Here is a 23,386-nt window from a genome sequence, read left to right on the forward strand (position 1 = left end):
TGTCAAGAGCTGTTGGCTGATGTCCTTTCTCTTATCACTCAAACTTGCAACAGCTGACAGCAAAGGGAGGGGAGTTAGGCACCAAATGGAGAATAGACCTTGGACAGACATAGCCTATCCTCAAGCTAGACCTGGCTCCCTTTATATAAAGTCAATGAAATGTAATAGGAATTATCCAGCTGATCTGAATTAAAGGTTTATAAAAATTGTGCCTTTGGACAGAATAACATGACTTTGCCCTAAAAGTACCTGTTTTCTTCCTTGATTATAAATAGAGACTAAAACATGAGCCACACACATGCTGTTCCTTGTTGATATAATCTCTTTACAAATGGATAATGAATGTATTTCCTTCTTCTACTTCCTTTAGGTCTTTTCCACATTGTCTGGGCTGCCCTACCCAAAAACGTGAAATCAATCTCCCAAGCTTTCCACACTGGGCAAAACCCAGATGTAAACCTGTTTGTCCACAAAAATGTAAAAATTAAGTAAACAATGTATTAACTTCTCCGACCTTGAAAACCACCAGGTAGAAGACTCTACTATGGAAACTTCATGAACTGGAGCCTTGGAAATGCCACACAAAAATTTTTGCAGAATTAGCTTCACAGTTTTTCTTGCAGGGCATGTGTGGCTTGTGGGTGTCTGAAGGATGGTGGGTGTTGGTCATTTTTGAACAGACAAAGGAAGTAGAAGTCAGAGGAGGTTTCCCTTATAACCAGGGGAAATGTCTGGGACAAAAAACTATTGAACATAAGAAAATAAAGATGTACTTTCAGTCAGGCAAGCTGTATTTAATTCAGTCAGTAGTTACAACTCAAAAAAGGAAAATCATGCTGAAATGTTTCATTCTGACATTTTCTAAATAAAATATTTCAGTATTACACTTCAGAATGATGTTCTGGTTTAGAATTTTATGTACATTTTCTTTCAAAGGTTGAAAAAAGATTTGAAAGCAAAACAAGCTGTTTCATTTTGAGGTGGACAAGTGCTTTAGGCTGACCCAAAATGAATCTTCTTAATTTAATTTTTTGGTTGGGTCACCAAGGAGAAACTCTGTTGTTCGCGTATTTCTATTTCCTGTTGCCCTATTTTCCTTTCCTCATCCCACCTTCAAGTCATGGACTATTTGTAATTCCCAGAGGTCTTCAACCTACTGCTGTTAGGAAAGACACCTGCTCCACATCCTTCATTGAGGACACCTCCATTATAGAGGCTGGAGGATCACTTCCTGAACAAAAATTGACAGAGATACCTACTGCCAAATTTGTGTTTGATTAGCTCTTCCTTTCCTTCGCTTACTTTAGGTGACCAGAACAGGCACATTTTTTTTGCTACGTAGATAATTATAAAACATTTAAACTACTTCTGAAATGTCATATTGTGAAGACAGGGGAACCCAAAGCATGCACAGAAGTTTCCATATCCTGTTGAGTAAGTATTGGTGACAGTTTAAGAAACATCTCTTAAATACATTGCATGGAGTATTACTCAGTGATGAGATTTACATTTTCAATGCCTGCACATATACTCCTTAAGTGACCTAGAATAATAGAGGGTTGATGTTTCCAATTTGCTACTGGAAGTATATTCTAGATAAAGTGAAGAGCTGAAGCTATCCTGATGGTAAACCAGTGTCGGGATTATGTCAGCCCCTGCTTTAAAGGACAATTAGCTAAACAGTTAGCTGCTTTGAAAAAGGTATGGACTGCATTGAACAACAGTAAATTCCTGATAACCTTTTCAATCACAGCCATCATCAGTACCCAATAGATGTTTGTAAAATTGGTGTAATCTGGAGCAGAACTGACCTGTTAATGTGAAGCAGGATCAGCAGAAGCATTACAGTCAATCTCAGGTTTATAAATAATGTTTCCAGGAAGAAGGTAGTGACCATGAAAAGAAGGAAAACCTACAGTGCGGTTTTGTGGGACCCAGGGTATTTTTGGCAGTCCACTACTCAATGATATGTTACATAAAAGAACATTGGATTGGAAAGTGATGCAACCTCTCAGGGAATCTAGACCAGGATTCTGTGCTGTTCAAGAATTTGTTAGGAAGTCTTATTAGGGTGAGGTAAATTACGAAATACAAGCTATGCTAAGGCTGATGGCACTTCTGAGGCTACACATTCTTCTTAACAGATACTCATTTTAACACCTTTTTCTTGGTTGACACGCAGCTGCAGAATTTATCAGATGAACTGCATGAATTCCACTGCTAACAAAAGTGTTAAACAACTATGTAAAAGAAAAGATTTCTTCAGAAGTCTAGGAAATCACTCTCTGTTTAACCTTTAAATTACAAATCCCTGGCCAAATTCACAGATATCAATTGCTATAATTTAATCTGGAACTCACTGATGAATGGTTTAGAAAATAAAACATTCCTACACTTTTCCTCCTCTAAGGAGAAATTAAAAAAAAAAAAAATTGAGAAGAACTGTCCATTTGTCTTCAGCAACAAATTAACTCATGAGACCCAAATATAAGCATTTTTTTAGTATGAAGGATTAAGGCACAGCATTAAATATTTCCAAGGTTAGGCCATTTTTATTCTCTAGGATTGAATAAAGAGAAAAGGCAAATCTTTTAAACTAAAAACATTTTCTGTTTTGCTCAGGGCAACATGAATCAAAATATTAAAAAAAAAAAAACCCTTAAAAATGTGTCTTTGACTAGCTGACTTGAAACTGTGGTATGGTTGTTTCTGTAGGAAGCAGTAAGGTTCTTCAATGGAAATTGTAGCCCTAGTTTCAATGACTGAATGCAAAATGATATTGTTTTCCAAAAACTGCAAAATTGCACTGGTTTAAAGTTTATTTTGTGTTATAGTTTTCCAAAAGAGCGTCTCTTCTGACTCCTACAATACATTTAAGGAGTAATGATGATGTTCATCAAACTGTGAAAGGAATGGGGCAATCATGTATCTGTGGTATAGTCTACAAGCTATGCAATTGTGAAGACTGAACTTCTGATTTGTCTTTTGCATTAGACCTTGACATGTAAGACCTCCCCAGTGGATTAGCTCATCATGTATCTGGTCCTTCTCCACAGAAGATAGAAAGAAAAATCCTACTGACATCAAAGTGTATAGTATCAGGCTCGTAGTTTGTGCATGTGTCTTGTTTTTTGCTAGGATAGGGTTAGTTTTCTTCTTAGTAGCTAGAAAGCGCTGTGTTTTGGGTTCAGTGAGGATTGTTATGAGAACAATGTTGGTAACTACAAGGACACTGCGCTTGAGCAGTTTCCAAGAAGAGAGGACTGGAAGGGGAAGTGCAGAAGAAAAGTGTAGTAGTTAGTAAAACCCAGAGTTGACAGCTGGATGTGCCAATAAGATATTCCACATCATATTGTCATGTTTAGTATATTAACCGGGGCTGACCGGAAAGGGGGGGATTCTCTCAGGAATCACTCGGGCTCACTTTTCTGGGATTGCGGTTTTGGTTTCGGGGTTCCTTTTTGCTCCTCCAGGATCATTATCAGCGGGTGGTGAGCAATTGTACTGTGCATCACTCATAGATATATATCGTTGTTATCATTATTACTCTTATTATTTTAATTTTATTTTACTCTAATTATTAAATATTCCTTAACTCAATCTACAAGTCTCCTCACCTTTACCCCTCCAATTTTCTCTCTGATTCCCTGGGTGGGGGGAAGGGGGCAGGGGGGGGCTGCAAGTGGCTGTGTCATATTTGGCTACCAGCTAAGTTAAACTGTCACAGCATGTATCAATTATATTACAAAGAAAAGACGAAAGATTTCAACACAGATATTAAGATGGGACTGATGAATTAAACTGCTCTGATGAAAGGCTTGTTCCAGCAAGTCTAATGTATTGACACTTATGTGGGAAGCAAAGGTTCCTAAATAAAGATTAGACATTGCTTGTCATTGCAGTGACCTTTTTTTTGTTGGTCTAAAACTATCCAGGCTTTGTCTTAGGTGAATACTTCTTATCAAACGTCTCTCAAATTTCTGGTTTGTCCAACCTTTCTCTTTTAGTGGTTATCCTTTATAATGTGACTCCTGCCAGTCTTGAACAGCAGAAGAAAATTCAAACTCTCTGTTTTTCTTTTCATAAGGGCAGTTAATGACAAAACAAGGGGAAATGGTTTTAAGCTGAAAGAGGGTAGGTTTAGATTAGATATTGGGAAGAAGTTCTTCACTGTGAGGGTGGTCAGACACTGGAACAGGTTGCCCAGAGAAGCTGTGGATGCCCCCTCCCTGGAAGTGTTTAAGGCCAGGCTGGATGAGGCTTTGAGCAACCTGGTCTAGTGGAAGGTGTCCCTGCTCATAGCAGGGGGGTTGGAACTAGATGATCTTTAAGGTCCCTTCCAATCCAAACCATTCTATGATTCTATGATTTTATCACAAAAAAAGAGGGATAACTGAGATTTTAGGTAGATAATCCCAGATTTAGGGATTTTCAACTCTGATGCTCATTTTTGTCTGCTAACTCAAAAATGGAGAATACTTGTTTGTCAAGCACAGCATTTGGCAAATAATATGGTTATTTTGTGGACATTAACTTGTCAACTTCAACACAATGATCATTGCTCCTGCATGTAACAGGTTTCATTAAATTTAGAAAAGCATCTTGGTTTGGTGGGACCCATTGTGTCTCAGAAAATGCAAGACAGTTACTTGCACGTGAAATGTCCGGTTCAATTCAACATGTGAGGTTGAAGCCTCCAAAATAGGGAGCTGCTCAACCTTGGCATCATGCTCTCATTTTTAATATGTCAATGATTCAGTTGTTACATGACAAGGACTTCTGGGGAGTGACTGGGAACACAAAACAAATCAGTGACCAAGACTCTGATCCTGCAAATTGGTGAAACACCACAAATTTCCCTAATTTTGATAATAGCCTTGTACGTGTCATTTGCTCCAGCTTTGGTGACAGAAAACTAGCTGGCAAATCCTGAGGCAGTGCCCACAGGTCCCCGCAGAGCCCACCTGTAGGCCTCTAGCTCCCTCAGCGGCAAGGATGTTAGGCAGATGAGGGGAGGTCCTCTGAGGGCCCAGCCCCTTCCATCAGCCTCAGCTGATGAGCACAGACTCAGACAACCAGCCTCCACTGGTCTTTGGCTGGGCATGACAAATCCCAGGTGTGGAGTTAAGGGTGTTATGTTGCTCATGGCTGAAACTACTGGCAAGAGAAAGAACCAGAAACAAGCAGCTTTCTCTATGACATTTTGCTTTGGAAACCTTCTGGCTGCAAGAATGTAAATTTTGTTTTTAATTTCTTAACTGTTTTCCATTGGTACTTTTTACACCACTTGCAGTTATGAACTTCAGTTTATTTTGGCAACCCAGTGACACTGGAAATTAATAAATAATAAAGAATGTGGTTTAGGTGAGACAAACATGAGGTTTCTCTGAAAATAGGAAGAAGGGAGCAACTCATCTTTTCTACACTTCTGAAAAGTAAAATAGAGAATTTTTTTAGAGTTGCAGTATGAAGTTAGGGCTGGAAGGGTTAGTTTTATGCCATAACCTCATAATCAGAACCGAGATAAGAGAGAGGTTGCAGATTGATAAATTATCTCCCATTCTTTGTTGTGTGGTTACAGCAGTATATGATAAATAAAACCTTTGTTTTTCAGAAGTGACAGATTAGTGAAAATAAACCTCAGCACTTCCAGAGGTTTGGACAAAAATTTCAGACCTGGAATACTTTTCAGGACTTGCTTGCTAGAAAAAATGTCCCTTCCAGAGGAAAGGAATTCTCATGTGGAAAAATTTGCTTTCAGATAATCTAATCTAAACCTGGAAATGTGAGGAAACATTTTACAAGCCCTGAAGAGCTTATTTGGTATCTGGTATTGCATCAAAATTCACTAAAGTTTACAGTAAGACTGATAAAAACTTCTTCCCAAATGGGTACAAGAACTGGAAGTTTTTATTAGAGATGGTAAAAAAAGTCTTTAGAATCAAGGCTGCCATGTGATTTTCCCAGCCTGTACAGAGGGGTATAGATTCAACTTCTTTCTGCCTATGTAACAAATACAAGTAATCAGAGGAATGATATCAAAGGATTTTTTTTTTTTTCCTGTTGGTAGAAAATGGATTTTCTGAAGAACTTAATGTTTTTCCTGCTTTTCTACATAATTCGTGATTTTTCTCCTGGAAACTCAAAACCTGGAAAACTCAGTACTGACATTAAATTGTTGGGGAAAAAAAAGTTTTAATTGGTTGTTAACTGTAAACTATAGGTCTATATTTTAAAAAATTAAAAGTAGTTATTTTCATATGGAGAACATCAACAACTTTAAAATTAGTTTCAGTTCACTCCTACAAGCATATTAGATGATTTAAACTTCACAGTTACAAAATTAATTGGATATATGTGAGTTTGTAAAGTCAATGCTCGAGTCTCTAATTGTAATTCTGCATATAAAGATTCCCTAAAAACTTTACTAAATCTACAAATATTAAGAGATGATTGAATTTTCTGATTTGTTTAAGAAGCTCTTAAGGTGTTTGTAAAGCATCTCTTCCATAATTTAAAATAATGTACATGTTTTTACATATTGGGCTACAGTCTAAGTAAAGAGTAAAATCTAAAAATAGGATAAAGAGTAAAATTTCAGACAAGCAAGTTATCCAAAGTTAGGTATGATCAGAATTTTTCTTCTTCTTAAGTTTCTAAAATAAATTACAAATAATGTAGGAAATGTTAATGTCATTATTATCTCCCGGGTTTCTAGATGTAATCACGATTGTTGTTAATATAAATGGAATTAGATTTAATTATATTAATTGCATTAAGGAACGCTATATTTTAGATGGTAACACAAAGTTTCCCCATAATTTTAATTGGAAAAAACCCTCAACATTTCTCTGATCTGAACTGAAAATCTCAATGCATATTTTGACGTGACATTTGTTCTTTCTCTCTAAGTACTATTTACATTTTATGATATTTTATATTTCTACAACTTTTAGGAGTCTTTACAATACAATCTCTTTTTCATAAATACCACCAAGAAGAAACTCAGATTTTACTGCATCATCTTGTTGCCTACTGTGCTGTTGCTCCCCCCACTTTTATTCTCTGGTGTTACCATTGGAGAACCAAAGTTGGAGCCATTCTGTGCCAGTCAGTCCAACAGCAGCCAGGATTTTGGCACAAATCTCACTTGAGAGATGCTTGGCAAGTATTTCCCATTTTACTGTGCAGGAGTTTTTGTTGGTGTTGAAAAGTGACAGGCTAAAACTGATTCCGTTTCCAGCAAACAAAAAACCTTTAGCTCCAAACCAAATGGATGACTTCAGTACTTTATGAAGCTATGGAAATATACTGGAAGCAAACACTTCCTACATAGTTGTTTGGTGTGGGGCTTGGTTTCTTTGGGGGGCGTTTGTTTGGGGTTTTTTTGTTTTTTTAAAATTAAAGAAGACTCTTGCCAATGAAGATCAAGTATAATGATTTTTCTTAATGTCATTTGTTTTGCTGCCTGTTGTTAACATAGCCATGCCAGCGGAAAGATTCAATGCTGCTATTGCTCACCAGTGACTGGCTAGGTTTCTTATAACTCTGTATGTCCTAACATACCACTGTAGTTTCTGAAAATTTTCCAGAAATTCTATTTCATTACTATTTTAATTTACATTTCAAAATTTGTTACTCACAGGACTTTGCATTAGTGACACAGCTGCCTCTGATCAATCTGCTCAATCTATGTTTTAAATAATGTCCTTTTCCAACACCAAGAAATGTTCCTGGGATGGAGGCTGTAGTTTCTACAGCTTCACAAACTCCTAGCCCAGGTCCCAGTTGAGGTTACTCATACAGCCGTACTGGCACCCTTTGTTGGCATTGCCAAGGTGCTCACGGATGTCCGGGCTTAAGAGAACAGAGGGGAAAAACCTTGAAAAAATAAATTTGAGAGAGAAGCAAGCAAGAAGGGTATAAAACATGAAGGGGAGAGAGAAAACTGAAAAACGTTGCACAAAGGTAGAAGGAAAGAGACATTTTAGTATCAGAGTGGTGCCATGCAAACTGACCCACTTCTACCAGCCTGGCAGCTGTGGGCATCCTCCTCCCCCAGAACTGAGCCCAGGTTTCCATCCAGTTTGCTTTTTCCTTTCATAATTTTAGTACAACCTTTTTATAAAGCCATGATGAAATTACAAGAGAAAGCAGGTCACAGACTCTTGAACACTCTATGTCGCAAGAGAAAAAGAAGAGTTTGGAATAGCTACCTGCCTACGTGGGCAAGCTGAGCTGTCTGTTATTGCCCAGCACAACTGTGCACTCTGCAATAATACCACTGTACAGGGATTTCCTAGTGTGAGTCTGGCGGTAACAGGCTCATGTTTTCTAATGAGTTTGAGGACTGAATCACTGTTGTTAAGTGAGGTCACTTGACTGGTTGATGGGAACGATATGAATATGATACTTTTTCATATGTCTTTCATAATCTCTTTTCTCAAAGAGCTGATGGGTCTACCCATCAGACTACAAGAGTGTGACTAATAAAGGCTATATACACAAAGGTTTTATGTCAAATTCAGCTCCTTGTCTAGCCATGAAGTGATTACTGATTTTAATTGCACAGTTGGAGTCATTTGAAGATATTCAGGGAGTGCAGAGCATTCTTTCAAAGTAACTAATCTTTGGCCATAATAATTACTACTGCTTTGAAAACTTAAACTCTTGTCTATTTTCTGTGCACAGAGGGAAAATTTTCATTTTATCACCTTGGTGATTTCAAACTGGACCCTGAATATGCACTGTAATCTGTCTCTGAAAAGACTGAATGTGCTGAGACTTTCCTATCAGATGACTCAAGTAAAACTATCTTGACAGACAATTGTTGGCCATCTGTCACCAACTGAAACACAGAACCAAGTCTATAGCACAGGGAGATACACTACTCGAACCAGTCTGTGCCATTTCTTGAAGATGAAAGCACATTAACAGTATGTTTTATGGCAATTCACATTTGAGACTTACTTGAAAGATGTTACTCATAAAGTGCAAAGAGATGCAAATATCTAGAGGAAATGTAATTTTTCTGTTGTTGTTTTGTCTTCTATATCTGAGTTTGAGTGTGATTTCTGCTTTACTTAATGCCTTAAAATTCTGTGGAGTTTATCTAAGGCATAGCAGTAAGAAGTTCTGAGTGTGGTGGATATGTGGCCCTGGTGGTGGAGGGCTGCATTGATGCTTAAGGGACTGGAGCATCTTTCATCTGAAGGAGGCAGCGAGAGCTCAAACCATTCAGCCTGGAGAAGAGAAGGCTCAGGGAGGTCTTATCAATGTGTATAAATATCTGAAGAGAGGGGGCAGTGAGTAAAGAAGAGTTAGCCAAGCTCCTCTCAGTGGTGCCCTGTGACAGGACAAGAGGAAATAGACACAAATTAAAATGCATGAAATCCCATCTGAACACACTAAAACAGTTTTGTACTGTGAGGGCAACCAAACGATGGTACAGGTTGACCAGAGAGGGTGTGGAGTCCCATCTTTGAAGATATGACAAACCCAACTGGACATAACCCTGGGCAACTGGCTCTGGGTGGTCCCATTTGAGCAGGTGGGGTTGAACAAGATGATCTCCAGAGGTCCCTTCCAACCTCCACCTTTGTTGCTCCTCAACAAATGCAGCTGAGGAGCACCCGGACAGGCACCATGTAGTGTGGATGTGTCACGAGAACAAATATAGTGATTTCATAGCTAGGGATGAGAAAGACACCAGACTGACATCTAATCTTAGGCATCAATTTTTTTTAGCTTTTTTTACACTGTCCCATTTTCAGTTATGGAGGGATTTTTTCTAACCAGAGTAGTGTACTTACAATATTTAAGTAGAAGCTGCCAGTACCATCTGTTCATGCTATCCTGTTGTTTCCCTCTCTTTTATGACTACTGAAGCTGGTGGCAGTGAATTGTTGGGTATGTGCTGAGTTTGCTTTGGTAATTTAAGTATTCATGTCTGAAATCTTGGCTCATAATTGTTCAGTAATTGTACAAAATCTATAGCAGCTCCAAAAGTTCCTGTTATAATAAGAGAAGGTTACAAGAAACAGTATTTAAACACTGGTGGGCATTTTGTGCTTACCTACATGCCTATGTTCATTACAGCCATGTTCAGAGAATTGCAGAGTCAGTTTTGGCTGCTTGGAGATGATCCATTCCAAACTTCTCTCTCCAATAGAGGCACTAGAGTATCTCATTTTTTGTGTCCTACACTAGTATTGACACCCTCAGTTTTCGGAAGATATCACCAGACTTCGTTGTTACTCATAAAGTCATATTTCTGAGCACAAATAGTGCAGCTCTTCATGTAGACCTACTATTTTTCAGAAGGCCAAAGTAAATTAAATAGGATAAGGGAACAAAAGAAACAGTAGAGAATAGTCTTAAGAGACAGTATTACATTAGCAGCAGCTAAGCAAATATGAGTAATGTTTATAGGAAGTATACGACTAATTTAGTTCTAGTTATACTAACAGGAAATAAATAAACAGAAAATGTGAAAGGCGAGAAGATTCCGAATTAAGAAACCAGATGAGGCTTTTCATGGATGGAGATCAAAATGCCAATTAAGTTGCAAAACAACCAGTAGGTAAGATTGTGACCTTAAATAGACTAACAGAACTTTGGAGCAATGGTAGATGTATCTCTCTGTTCTACATATATGAAGAAAATTTAATATTAATAATATTTACTGAACTCTTATAGATCAAGACAATTCTATGGTTCACAATGAGACAGTGAAGAAAGGATCTTCTCCAGGATGGTGCTCTCATGCATTCATGTCATAGGTCACACACAGCCTTCTCTGAAACTTAGTCCCTAGCCTAAGGGAAAGTCAGGCAAGATTTTCTTCTCTAATAAGTTGGCTACACTGTTAGTTTTTCTTATTCTTTTTCTTACTTATTCTTTTTCTCTTTCGTTTTCATGATCTTAAAATTTACACATTTTTAATTAATGTAACACATGAACTTTGCATGTGTTATCAGTATCGTGTTGTTCCTTAAGTAGTCATTGATACTGTGCATCTAAAATTTTCTGTATGGAGAGAGCCCATTTCCCTCAGGACAGGCTCCTTGAACTCCTGTGGTTCCTAGTCTAGGTCTGGAAGTCAACTGGCTCTGGGTATATCAGTTCCACTGCCCATACAAAGCTTTGCAGATCTTTTCTGTCTTCATTGCTAAAAGAGCTGGAGTATCTGAGTTAGTTTCTTCCTCTGCTTCATATAACTTTAAAATAGTGAATAATACCAATTATTTGGTATTCTATATTATTTATACTGTAATCATGTCTGAGTGCCAATGTGGCACTAAAATTCAGTGTACAAAGTGCTACATGAGACCTCAAAAGAAAAGACCACCTTTATTCTGAACAAGTAACAGATGAGAAGGTTAAGGAATATTGGCTATTCTCTGACTAGTAATTAAGTCAGAGACAGTATCAATGTAACCAGTTTTACAGGATTGGATATTAAATGGTACCCACCATCCTTCTATGAAAGCCCTATTTATTTATTTATTTATTTTAAAAAAATGGTCACCTTACATCTGCGTCCTTTTATATCACTCAATTGAAAAGTTAGCCAATTCAATAAGATATTTGCTGATTCACGTACGAAGGTCTCTAGAGCCCCGCGTAACAATGTCACTGCTACAGCCCTGTCAGCATGGTGATAGGAGCTCACAGAACAGACAAAATGAAACCTGTGGGCTCAAGGGTTTTCTGGCAACATCTGAAGTTTCAGAGATGTTGAAAATTATTGATTTTCTTGTGAAAAGCCATTACAGACTGGCTACATGACCCATTTATTCCATTTAGAGGAAATCCGTTGACTAGGGAGTACCACACCTTGGGGAACCCAAGGCAGTTTTGCTTTCTGACTCTACTCTTGGTATCAACCAAGATCCTCTTCTAGGAACAAACTAGGAGTAAGCTGCTAATCTGCTGTCCACATACATCGTACCCTGAGGTTTGGTGCACCTCATCTGTCAAGCCTGATGGCATTTAGAGAGTTTGTGTACAGACCACAGTTCAAATGAACACTAAAATGCACATAGGGCCTCAGGTCTCCACCATCGTCTCCACTTTCCAAAAGTCTAAGCTCTCCTCCCCTTGTTTGTCCTCTTTGTCCCTGGACCCCATCAGCACTTCAGTGTTGGTGAAGATACTGGGATGTGTGGATGGTCCTGTTGTAAAATGCATTTCCCAGAGCTGTTACAGGTGAGACTCCTGAAGCTGGATTTGAGTCCAGCTTGGCCTGGAGGCTGCATGCATGTTTGTGTAAATGGCCAGTGGAATCAAAGCTGGGTGAGTTTATTACCCCACTCATCTTACCCTTCTTCTTCTCAAAGTCAACTCATGCCCCTGGCATGGGCATGTTGGTGGTGCCATAATGGCGCACGCAGCTCTGCTGCTGGCTCTAGCAACTCAGAGTCTCTCTGAGTGGTATCAGTTGTAGCCTAAATAATTTTCTCTGATCCATTTAAGCCCTTCTGTGTTGCTCTTGAAACATTAAAGGAATTAAAAACTCTCCTGGGTGAACATTTGAAGAGCTTGCTTTTACTTCCAACAAAAATGGTATCACTATAGGCTGAAGTATTACTATACTGGACCAAAAACTGCTTTCTCCCTTTTCTTGCATACACCTCAGCCAGTCCCAGGGGTCTTGACATTTGACTTCCATTGTTCCTTGCCTTAACAGCCTCACATTTGTAGTGTCATTTCAGCATTTCCAAGTCTATCCTTGGTGTGATGTTCCTTGCATGTCTAGAGTGGCACCTGAGAAACTCTCAGCATTTGGTTGTCTCAGAAACAGGCCAAAGACATAGACTGACCAATCTCTGTTGGAGTAACTCTGTAGAAGAGTGACCATCTGACTCTATGACCTTACTTTTACCTCCTCTGTGATGGGTATGCTGGGACCTTGCACGTTATTTCCCAGTTGCCGCAGCTCTTAGCGGGCTCATGAGGCAACTTGACAACCAGGCATGCCCCGGTTCTCGAACAGAGCCCTTCCTGGAGCCCTCCCTTTCACACTAAACCTCCTGCTTCTTCTGGGGCAAATTCTGCCCTGGCAAAAGACTAATTACAGACATTAAAATAGGCAGCAAACTTCTTTGTTACTAGTTGCTGTAACCCTGAAACAAAACACTTCTTAAAGACTGGACAGAGAAGTTTTAAAGGCAGTGCAGTGCAGTGCAGTCCAACATCCTTATAAATAACTGATTTTCTAATGTTTCTTAGGGTAAATTAGCAAAGATTTTTTTCTCTCCAGGCCATTACCTTTCAGAAAAGCGATATCATAAGGTTTTGTGGAAAAATAAAAAAATATTTCACACATCTGGTATACTTTGTTACGAAACCAAACTAACCAGCTCATTTACTTTTTCCTCACTTGACCACCACTTAAATGAAAGAAGACTTCTCACATGAGAGAGAAGTTCTTCTTTCTTGGAAACCTTGACCCTGCTGCCAGTAAATATGGAGATATCGTTTAGAAAAACGTCACAGATGATTGTGGTCAAATTTGTTGAAAGTGGAGCAAGACGTATAAAAAAGCACAGCAACAATACTGATCAGCCAGCACACGAGCAATAGGTTATCTACATGAGCATCTCAGCGCAGAAGCTGCTTTGAGGGTTAACAAAATTAGGTTAACCTCTGCCATCTAACCAGTCTTGCTGTGTCACATACGCCGCTGTGACTGTAGAGGCACGAAGATTTGGGAGCGAAGATGAAATTATATTCTGTTTTCAGATCTGGGCATTTTCTAGTTCTGCTTTGTCTTTTCACTGTAGAAGGCAAAAAGTCAGCTACAGGAAAGCATACCTGCCGAAAAGGACTCCTCTCTCAAGTGACAGAGAACCTGTGTATCAAGGCAACTAGTTTAAAATCATCTGTTCCTGTAAGTTGATCCCAGTAGTTGAAAAGTTTATTTTATTTATAGACGCTTCTTTACCAGCTTTGTTACTGAGCACCTAGAAACTTTAATAAGCCAAATGTTATCTACAGTCCTGAGATACAGGACACTGCCGCTAATCCTTTTGTAAAGATGGGAGAAAAGAAGATGCATAGGGAGGTGGGATGAGTTTGCCAAGGAGTTTGCCATGGAAGAAGTTTGTAGCTAGGCTGGGATTGGAACACAGATTTGCTGAGTCCTCATCTGAATAAGATGATGATTATTATTACTATTAAGTTTGGTACAAACAAGACTTAAAACTCTGTCTCCTTTTCTATGCTTAGGTTAATTAATACTAGCACATTATATTTTACAGAAGGATCTCATCAAGAACACAAGACTGCTTAAAAAGACAACAAAAATACTGTTTATGGTAAGATTTATACTACTGGTTTTCCATTTTCTTACTTTGATTTTCCTTTGTTCTGTAGAGATAGCAATGTGTGATCAAAAGGAATGACAACCGACACAAAAATCACGTGTGTTTAATTGGGAAGGACATGATAATTATGAAAGCCATATGTTTAATGAAGTCCTCTGCTTAGAGGAAGTGTTATCTCTGCCCCATAGAAAGGGATATTCCCCTGGGACACGAGGGGAGAATTGACCGTGATATGGGGGAAAGAGGTGGATTTGGAAAGCCTGTCTGGAGGCACTTCTCTCTAGGTGGTTGCAGCGGTGCTCTGCCAGAGGAGTTGGGGCGAGAGTGTTTGCCGTGTTCGGGGAAGGGTGCTCGTGATAGCTCCTGTGAGCACCTGTCTGTGTCCGATCCTCCCCAGAAATGCTTTCAGACACCAGCCCTTTCACATGAGGGCCAGGGCCTCAGCCACTGTCTCAGCAGTTGAGGTACCTTCTGCTGAGGGTGTGTGGTACCATGGACAGCCCGGGGATGTTGCAGAGCAGCCAGGACACCCAAGGAGCTGCTTTGGGCTTTGACCTTTGCAGGTACACTGGAGGAGGGGAGATCAGAGCTCCCCAGTGTGACTCAGCATGGGAGTGAGGACATTAAACTTCATGTGCCTATTTGTGTGCCTATTCATAAGTGACTACAAGTGTGTGAGATATTTTCGCTTTCTTAATGCAGAGATGTAGTCAGCAGGGCCAACTGAGTCAGTTTATCCTGAAGTAGAGACCTACTGGCCTTTGAACTCCCCTGGATCTCATTGATTACCTTGCCAGTGAAGGCTCCTCACTTGCCTGTGGGACCTACACCTGGGTACTTGCATTTGGGTGGCTTAATCTGCAGCTGCATTACCCTCCAGGTGGGAATTTCACAGCTGATACTTGGTTCCATTGCCTAAAAATAGGCATATAGCCATTTGAAATACCTTTGGGTATGCAAGAGATCCCACAGACCCGTGTGGAATAATTGCTGGAGGTAACTAAAAATCAGAAAATGGCTGTGTCCACACACTAAAGGAAGGTATGGTGTCAAAGAAAATCCCAGGTGAAAAACGCTACTGGTATGCCAGGAATTTAATAACATCACCTTTTTCCTGGGTGTTTACTGGTACAGGAGATGGGAAAAAATGCAGGCTTCTTCTCCGACTCCCAGAACCAGTCACGGTTTTGACTCCACAAGGCTTGATGTATGTTCTACTAGTGATTCCGGATCGACACTTGGCACCCCTTTCTGACAACTACCTCCCCTGTGGACCTTGATGAAAACCATAGCTCCATATCACTGACCCCCGCTCTTTCCCCCTCATAGAGAGCATCTCTAAGTTTTGGTAATTTCTACTATAAAAGGGGAATGGAAGTGCCTTTTGCCAATTACCGTAAAGGTATGACTAGAGTCACTCAAGCTCCACCTTGCAGGTAAAAAGTAATATAAAAATAGCCCAAAGAAAGGAGGGAATTAGGGAAGACACCATCACAACCAGGGAAGATGCCAACACCAACAAGTCAGGGATGACTCCATCACTGACCTCTGACCCCTGGGACCAGCTGACGGGCTGAGTCTCTCTTCCCCCACATTGGGAGGCCTTTAGGTAAGACTAAGACTTAGACTTAGAGGAGGATCTTCCTCAGAAACTTAGAAAATCTCTAGAGAATTATTCTACCAACCTAGCTCTTTGTAGTAACTTGTTACCTTTTAGCAATTAATAACACTTCCAATAACTGGTAACCTGAATGCTTGTATATACTTCTTCAGACAGTGGTTTATCACTGGCAATCCATACGAATCTATATTAATCCTGTTGCTCTATTAAAGGTGCTTTCATTTGCTTACAGACTTGCTGCACAATTTCTTATTGGGCTGCTGCCTGATAAGGCTGTGAGAGTCCGTAGGCTGTGACTGGCCAACAGGTGTGGGACACTATCGAGTGAATCCGGCACTGGTGTGTCCAGGCTTGTAGGGGAACATTCAACTTTGTCTGTCTGTAACCAGCCACACCAACCCTGTGCCCAATGGGATGCCACTAAGTGCTGCAGGTTTAGCCATGTGAGTCCATAAATCATGGGTACGGGAGTAAAATGCACTATTGAATGAGTCCGCCATTGTCAGACCTGTGGTGCTTAATTGGGCATCACTCAGGATCTAAGCCTGGCCACCCCCAGCTCCTCCAGTTATCTGAGGGTGAGTTGGGACACAAAGGCATTTATTTCCTGCTAAGTTGCTTTACTACTCCTTTCACACAACAACCAGTCAGATATGACACAGGGTGTACAGGATGACTGTTCTCTTCTGGAGCAGTAGTTGAGGATGGGCAGTATACCCTACAGCATCTCTAATGTCATGGGACAGTAACACTCACAATGCCTCCTACAATTTGGCCAACATGGTCTGATTTAAGTCCTCAATTTATCTTCCATTTATTCTTTGTGTGTTAAACAGATTTGTTGCTGTCAGTTCTGTTTATGGTTGGTCTTATCAATACTCTTTTGGATGCCAGCACAGCATCCTCCTGCCTTTCATTCAGAAACTACAGGTGTAAATTGAATTGTTCAAAGAAAAAGGAAGCAATCCAATAGGATACTAAAATTAATGAAAATGTTTTTATTGATTATATGCTTTCTAAACACGCACATTTTTATGAGACTGAAGTTTTAGGCCAGAGTCGATTTGTGAGGTTTTCATTTGGCAACTCTTTACCTGCTTTGTTTTCAGACAAACTGCAGTGTTCGAGATCAGCTCCTCTCCTTCTACATGAAACATGTTTTCAGTCATCTTGGAGTAAGAAGTGACAAGTTGTACATTATTAGTGCCTTCCAGGTTCTGCAAGCAAACATGAATGCCTGTGTGAGTATATTCCTAAGAGTCAAGCTACGTTTGTCCAGCTGAAAGGCTACGGAAGGGCTCCATCTCAGTTTTTCAGCAGCTAGAGAGGATGATTCAGAGCCATGGTGTGCCCCACATCACACAGGACCCAACTTCCCAAGGTCTTCCCCACTGGGGCCAGGGAAGTTTAATACCATTCATTTCCTCCAGAGTGAGCTCATGGAGAGCAGGCAAGGTGATAGAGATACCACAGAGACAAGTGACTTCCCTACTGATGTTGTCACCTTGTGCTGCCCTCTCAGCAACAAAGCTGCAAAGAGACAGGGTAATCACAGGGAGAAATGTGGGTCCTCAGGTTTTGATGATGTAACAGTGGTTATGCTTTCCTTCTTCAACAGCATCCCCACTGGATGTGTGTAATCTTTGCTCAATGTCATCTCTGCTCCTCTATACTGATTTTTGAAAGAGCTGGTCATGTCTCATGAGGAAGCAGGGATTGCAATTATGAAGCATGTTGGAGCAATTTCCATGTGTCAGCCATGCCCACAGTGGGAACAGGTCAGGGAGTGATGCTGCCCACTGGCAAAATGTCCCTAGAATGGATACAGGTGTCCCAGGGAAAAGGCACTTTTACAAACATTATGTCATCGTCCCACCCTGTAACTAACAACAGGACAACAGTTAAAGCACATTTTTTCCCATGCAAATATGCACACTAACATACTACGATGCTAAGACAACACTGTCACTTGTAGGTCATTTCTCTTGTCTTATTTTTAAGGGTAGATGAATAACAACAGGATGTGCCTTAAAACTTTATATCCTATGGCTATTTGTTTTTCTGCTCTAAACCTGCAGTCCTCACTAGTCACACTGTCCCAAAAAGTGGATTGTGACATGGATATCCAGGCAAATGTCTATAGTAATTTTTAAAAGTGAGAGAAGGATGAGAAGTCAATGAAATGTTAATGAATCAAAAGTTCATCTAATCTGAATTGTACAGTAGCATGAAAGAAAAGGACATTGGTTCTACATACACACAAATATTTGCAATTCAAAAATAGAATAGAATAGAAGCTTCAGAGATTTCTTTGCAGTGCTATAGCTCAGAACACAACTAGAAAATTTGCATAATGTAAAAAGATTCAAATCTCAGTGGGAGAAAACTCCACCAGCTTTCAGGTTCTGCAGTTAAAACGGTGCTAAACAGTTGCAATTTATAGTAATTATTCACAGCACTCAGCACACCACTGTGGTTATCTGTGTCTGTCAAAATTCCAGATATTTTATGCTATGATGTACTTTACAGAGATTTCATTCTTGTATGGAAAAGCAGTTACACTCCATACAAGTGTCAGTGCACACTCAGAAGTTCAAACTGCCAACAGTGACTGAATTCAGGATAGCAGTTATTTTGAAATGCCATCAGTGACTCGAGCTTGCTATGTAACTTAGTAATAAGCTTGCTTCTGTGCTGTGTGCAGACAAAATGCTGCAGATTTCTCAGAGCTCCTTCATTCTTTTTCATAATTAGTGCTAATGTTTTACCCAACACAAGTCTAAACATAACAATTTACATATTTGGAACTTCAAAAATACTGTTAGGAGAGAAAAGACTTCCTCCGGTAGTAGAAAAACAATGGCTCTTTGAGAAATGATGACTTGTCATTATTTTCTAGGAGACATCTAGTTTCTGGAAACTAACATTTTAAAAAGTATTTGTATTAATTCAAAGCCAACAATACAAAACTATATGAAAGACTAATAGAAACTGTGAACAGAATGAAAGTAATGGATCCTTTGCTAATACAAAATCTGGGATTTCTTCATCACATTATTCCTTAATAAATTAGTAAACTAATTAATCCATCTACATAAGCTCTTTAATTTTTATTATCTAATTGAGTTATAAGAAGTTTATCAGAAGGGGTTTCCACCATGGCAAAATACTCATCTAATGAATTTGTTACCTTTCAAGGATAATATTCTTGAGACAATTGAGGGAAACAGTGATACCTTTATACACATACTCATCCTGCATTTTGTCATAAACTCAGACTCTAGTTCAGCCAGCTAGAGGTATATGTGCCATTTAAAAAAATCCTAACAGTATTTGTCTCCAAACTACTTCCAAAGACTTTTTACTATATTATTATTATGATTCTTACCCTGCTAGTTCTTGGTTTTGTCCAAACAAGGAAACATTAATATTTTCCAATGATTTAGGAGCACAAGTCCCGTTTTTCAAAAATATCTAGGTACTAAAATCTCTAAATCCCTTTTCTGCAATGAAATTGGGCTCTTTCATTTACAGCATGACTGCATGGTAAAGGAAACAGATATATTTCCTTGGATACTGAGAGCACCCACCTGCAGCACCACTGGCCTCAGCAAAAGCCTCTTTACTTGCTCGTGTGTCCTATTGAGTCAGCAACATTGCCAAGAGCAGTATGAAGTTGCTTCTGGGGTTAGACATATTCCTACATCAGTGGCAGATTATGGAAGTTTTTTTCTCCTATTTCAGTGGAATGTGGAAAGGCAATATATTCTTTGCAGGGTTTTCAGTCATTGCTCTATTGTCATAGGCAGAGCTTGTAGACCTCTAGCAGAGATTGCAGCATTGTTCGCAAGCTAACTTGTTTGCTCATTTGTTTACTTGTTGTTTATGCAGGGAGAACAGAGTTTGTAACGTGTATTACCACTCAAGCCAGCATAGTCATTAAGGTCAGTCCTGCTACTGAATGATTTCTGTAGAAATACACTTTGTACAAGCTGACTTTGTCTTTAAAAAAAAAAAAAAAAGCCCCTAGAACTGCCCTAGTTAGAAGGTTTTTAAAAGTTTACAAATTAGAGTTGCTTTTATTTGCGCTTTCATCCTGCAAGATGACTTTAAGAAGCACAAAAGGGGACTTGAAAGAGAAAATTGTGGCTCCTTTTTAAAACCTCTGTGTGAGGTAGAAAGAAGGACTAACCATCTGTTTCAGTGGAGTCACCTCTTTTCATGTGAGTTCAGGACATCTGCCTTTTGCATTTTCAAACACATTGTCCTCGTTCATAGATTGGAAAATGTCAGTTTCTTCCACTTTTTTCCCTGAAAAAAAATATTCTTCTTCCTGGAAAGCCTGGAGAGCTGGGGAGTCAGCAAGATGGCTTGCTCAGAAAGCTCAGCCAGGCAGCTCCGAAACGCCCAGCTGGACTAGCTTTGGCCAGCCGGCACTGGCCCATCAGAGCTGGTTAATGAGTCCCCCAGTGTTCTTGCTCCTGACAACCCTCTGGGATGGAGCACCGACTCGCTGATGCTGTCAGCCATGCCCCAGCTGGCTGGGTTATACCCAGGGTGCAGCCTTTGGGTCCTCTAGGATGAACTGATTGACTTTTTCCTTTCTAAAATCAGCTTCCAACTCAAATCTTGCAGTGATGAGAGTCCTGTGTCTCTGATATCACAGCGGGGGTAGAGAGATGCCAGAACTTGCAAGTAAGACATTGTTGACTGACTTGGGTAGGATGCCTGGGAGCTGGGTAGATCCTGCTGGTAAAACTCCCAGTGACCTAAATGGAAAAAAACTTAGCTTGACAAAAGGGTGCAAGATTAGCCTGTAATTAGTCAGAGAGTGGAGGAATGGGCAGAAATATAGGGTGAAGCATAAATTAACTTTATAAACATGTTTGTAGGGTTTGCAGAAATGCATAAAACTGCCCTCTATACTTTGCAAAGGTCTTTGGCCCTTAGCCTCACCTTATCTGAAGATGCAGAGTTGAAGGGCCCTGAATCTTAGAGCTAGGTTGCACTGTGCAAAAGCTGTAACTGCAACTGATGTAAAGATAAATAGAAAGTGTTTGATAAGAAGACTCAGTGGTATTCATATTACATTTTTTTGTGCTGTGATCTCAACTTTCCAGGAAGAACACAGGTAAAATAACACACTTGTAGCAGGAGATGCTGAAACAATGCTGAGTTCACACATTTTACCAGTAGTCCTATGGTGCCACACTGTGGGTTGGAGTCTTCCTCATCACTATGTCTGCAACAAGCTCTTTTGGTTTCTTTTAATCCCTTCAGCTTCCATGTGCCCCATCCACAAGGTTAACTTCTGCTGTCAAAAAATTAAAGAAAACATTTCTTAAGGTAAGAACAGGAGACACTGGCTCCCAGCCACACTGTTAAAGGGCTGCAGGTGGTTTCTTTTCTGAGGTCTTTATCTTCTCAACAGCTTGGAGAGAAGGGAATCTACAAGGCCATCCATGAGCTGGATATTCTCCTTCCCTGGATTCAGGCCTACATACAAAGCATCGTATGAAGAATGAGGATGTGAGAGACAACTGTACTAACTCTTCTGTACTAAGAACAGATCCTTACCCAAAAGGCCTGAAAATCAACTGAGAGCCGTGCAACGGGCCTGGCAGTAATGCTGTACCACTGAAGGAGAGCCTCTAATACAGTGGCATAAAGAGGGATTTTCAAGAGCTTTCATGGTTGGCCAGGCTTAGCAGCCACGCTGGTCCTGCAGTGGGAGAGAAGCCTCCAGCGCAGTTACAGCGTGACCTACCTCTCGTCCCGCCTGCCTGCCAGCTGCCTCATAAACAGACCCCAGACACATTGCATGAGCGTAACGTGAAATCTGCTACTGTCCAGATCAGACACAATGTCCTGTGTGCTGTGGGCATGATCTAGCCATGCCTTGTGCCCATGTGATTACAATTCAAAGTAAAGAGGATGACTTGAAAATCCTCCCCTAAGCTATACTTTTTAATTTTTTTTGTTATAGCTATGTAACTACACACAAACCATTCTACATATAAATAAGAAAATTAATTATATACTCCTTATCATTGTTATTAATTTAAGGTAATAATTGATCGCTAATAAACATACTTCAATTAATGTCAAAACTTTGGTCTATGATTCATGCATGACCTTCAGAAGTCACATGCTCTACATGAGATCACACAGTGCAGAAAACACAATAAATGGATTGTCTTTGCCTAGGATTGCAAAATGGTTTGAGAGAGATTTATGGGAAGTTGTTACTCAAATGATGACAGTCATTTCCAAAATATCTTCCATGTAGCACAGAATGAAGACGGAGTTCCAGTTTTCTCAAATTCTTAAAGATTTAACAGAACCAACTATCTAGGTGGTGAAAATATTCCCAGTCTGTATGTTCGTGTTTCCACGGGAGTGAGACACTGCAAAATTTCAGATCTCATAGAACTAATAGGTCAGGGGCATTGAATACATCGGTGTGCTGACACCGAAGAGCCTGAGCCAGTTCCTCCTCTGTGTTGTGGCCTTCTGCAACCCAGGGCTGGCGGTTGGTCTCTGACAAGTGATCTTTTGATTCCAAGGCCCAACTACATTGCCTCTCTGAAGAGGCTATGGTCAGCACACCTTCATTTTTATTCCTTCAGGGACCACGCAGACACTCTTTGGGGTCCCCACACAGGTGGTAGCTAGAGCAGCAGGAGGCAGCCTGGCTATTCCCACTCCTGGATGCATGAAAGGACCACCACAGCTGTTGATGGGCTGTTGATCATCTAGGTGAGTTGTTAGTGTCTGGTGAGGGTTGAGGATAGAGAGGAGCATTGTCCAGTCTTTAAACTTGCAAATCATTGCCCAGCATCCTGGAGGAGACAAAGCATGAAGCTATGAGTGAATCCAGCTTGTGACCTGCTTCTGTTGGGATCAGAACTACATGCTAGCCTGTAGTCCAGCAGTTCCTTACAACCCCACCTCACCTCTCCCTGCCCACAAACTGTGTGCGACTTGTCCTTTCTGATGCCTCAGAGATGTGGAGCATGGCAGGCTTTCTCTTCCATCTTCTTCCATAGCTTTGCAACACCCTGCACCAGTACCAGCCACTTGTTGCAAAAGCTAAAGAAAAGCAATATCAAATTGCAATGTGCAAGTTACTCATTAGTACCCTCTACTTTTGGGAATCTGCCAAAGCATTCAGCAAATCTCAGCAACAGCAGCTTCTGACGACAACTCACTATTTTTAAGCATTGGTGCTTTATATAAGAAATTACCTCAGACGGATGCAAAGGCTTATCTTCAATGAAAGCACAGGCCAATTTCTTTATACTTATGTTTAATATGAAAAATGGTAGAATAAAGACATGAGTCTTTCAGCATAAGCAATGATCTGTCATACCATTGTCTTTCTAGCTTTGTATTCTACCAATTAACATCAAGGAATTATACGAGTTACATGGTG

General features: G+C 40.1%; 1 protein-coding gene across 1 annotated transcript; it reads left to right on the forward strand.

The window, feature by feature from the left end:
• Positions 1-13,723: 13,723 nt before the first annotated feature.
• Positions 13,724-21,469, forward strand: IL26 (interleukin 26). The gene is made up of 4 exons (XM_029084782.1): positions 13,724-13,894; positions 14,265-14,321; positions 21,232-21,297; positions 21,383-21,469. Exons 1-4 carry the CDS (start codon positions 13,724-13,726, stop codon positions 21,467-21,469), a joined length of 381 nt encoding a protein of 126 aa, XP_028940615.1.
• Positions 21,470-23,386: the final 1,917 nt, after the last annotated feature.

Source organism: Antrostomus carolinensis, unplaced genomic scaffold (assembly GCF_000700745.2).
Source record: "Antrostomus carolinensis isolate BGI_N321 unplaced genomic scaffold, ASM70074v2 scaffold10084, whole genome shotgun sequence".
NCBI lineage: Eukaryota > Metazoa > Chordata > Aves > Caprimulgiformes > Caprimulgidae > Antrostomus > Antrostomus carolinensis.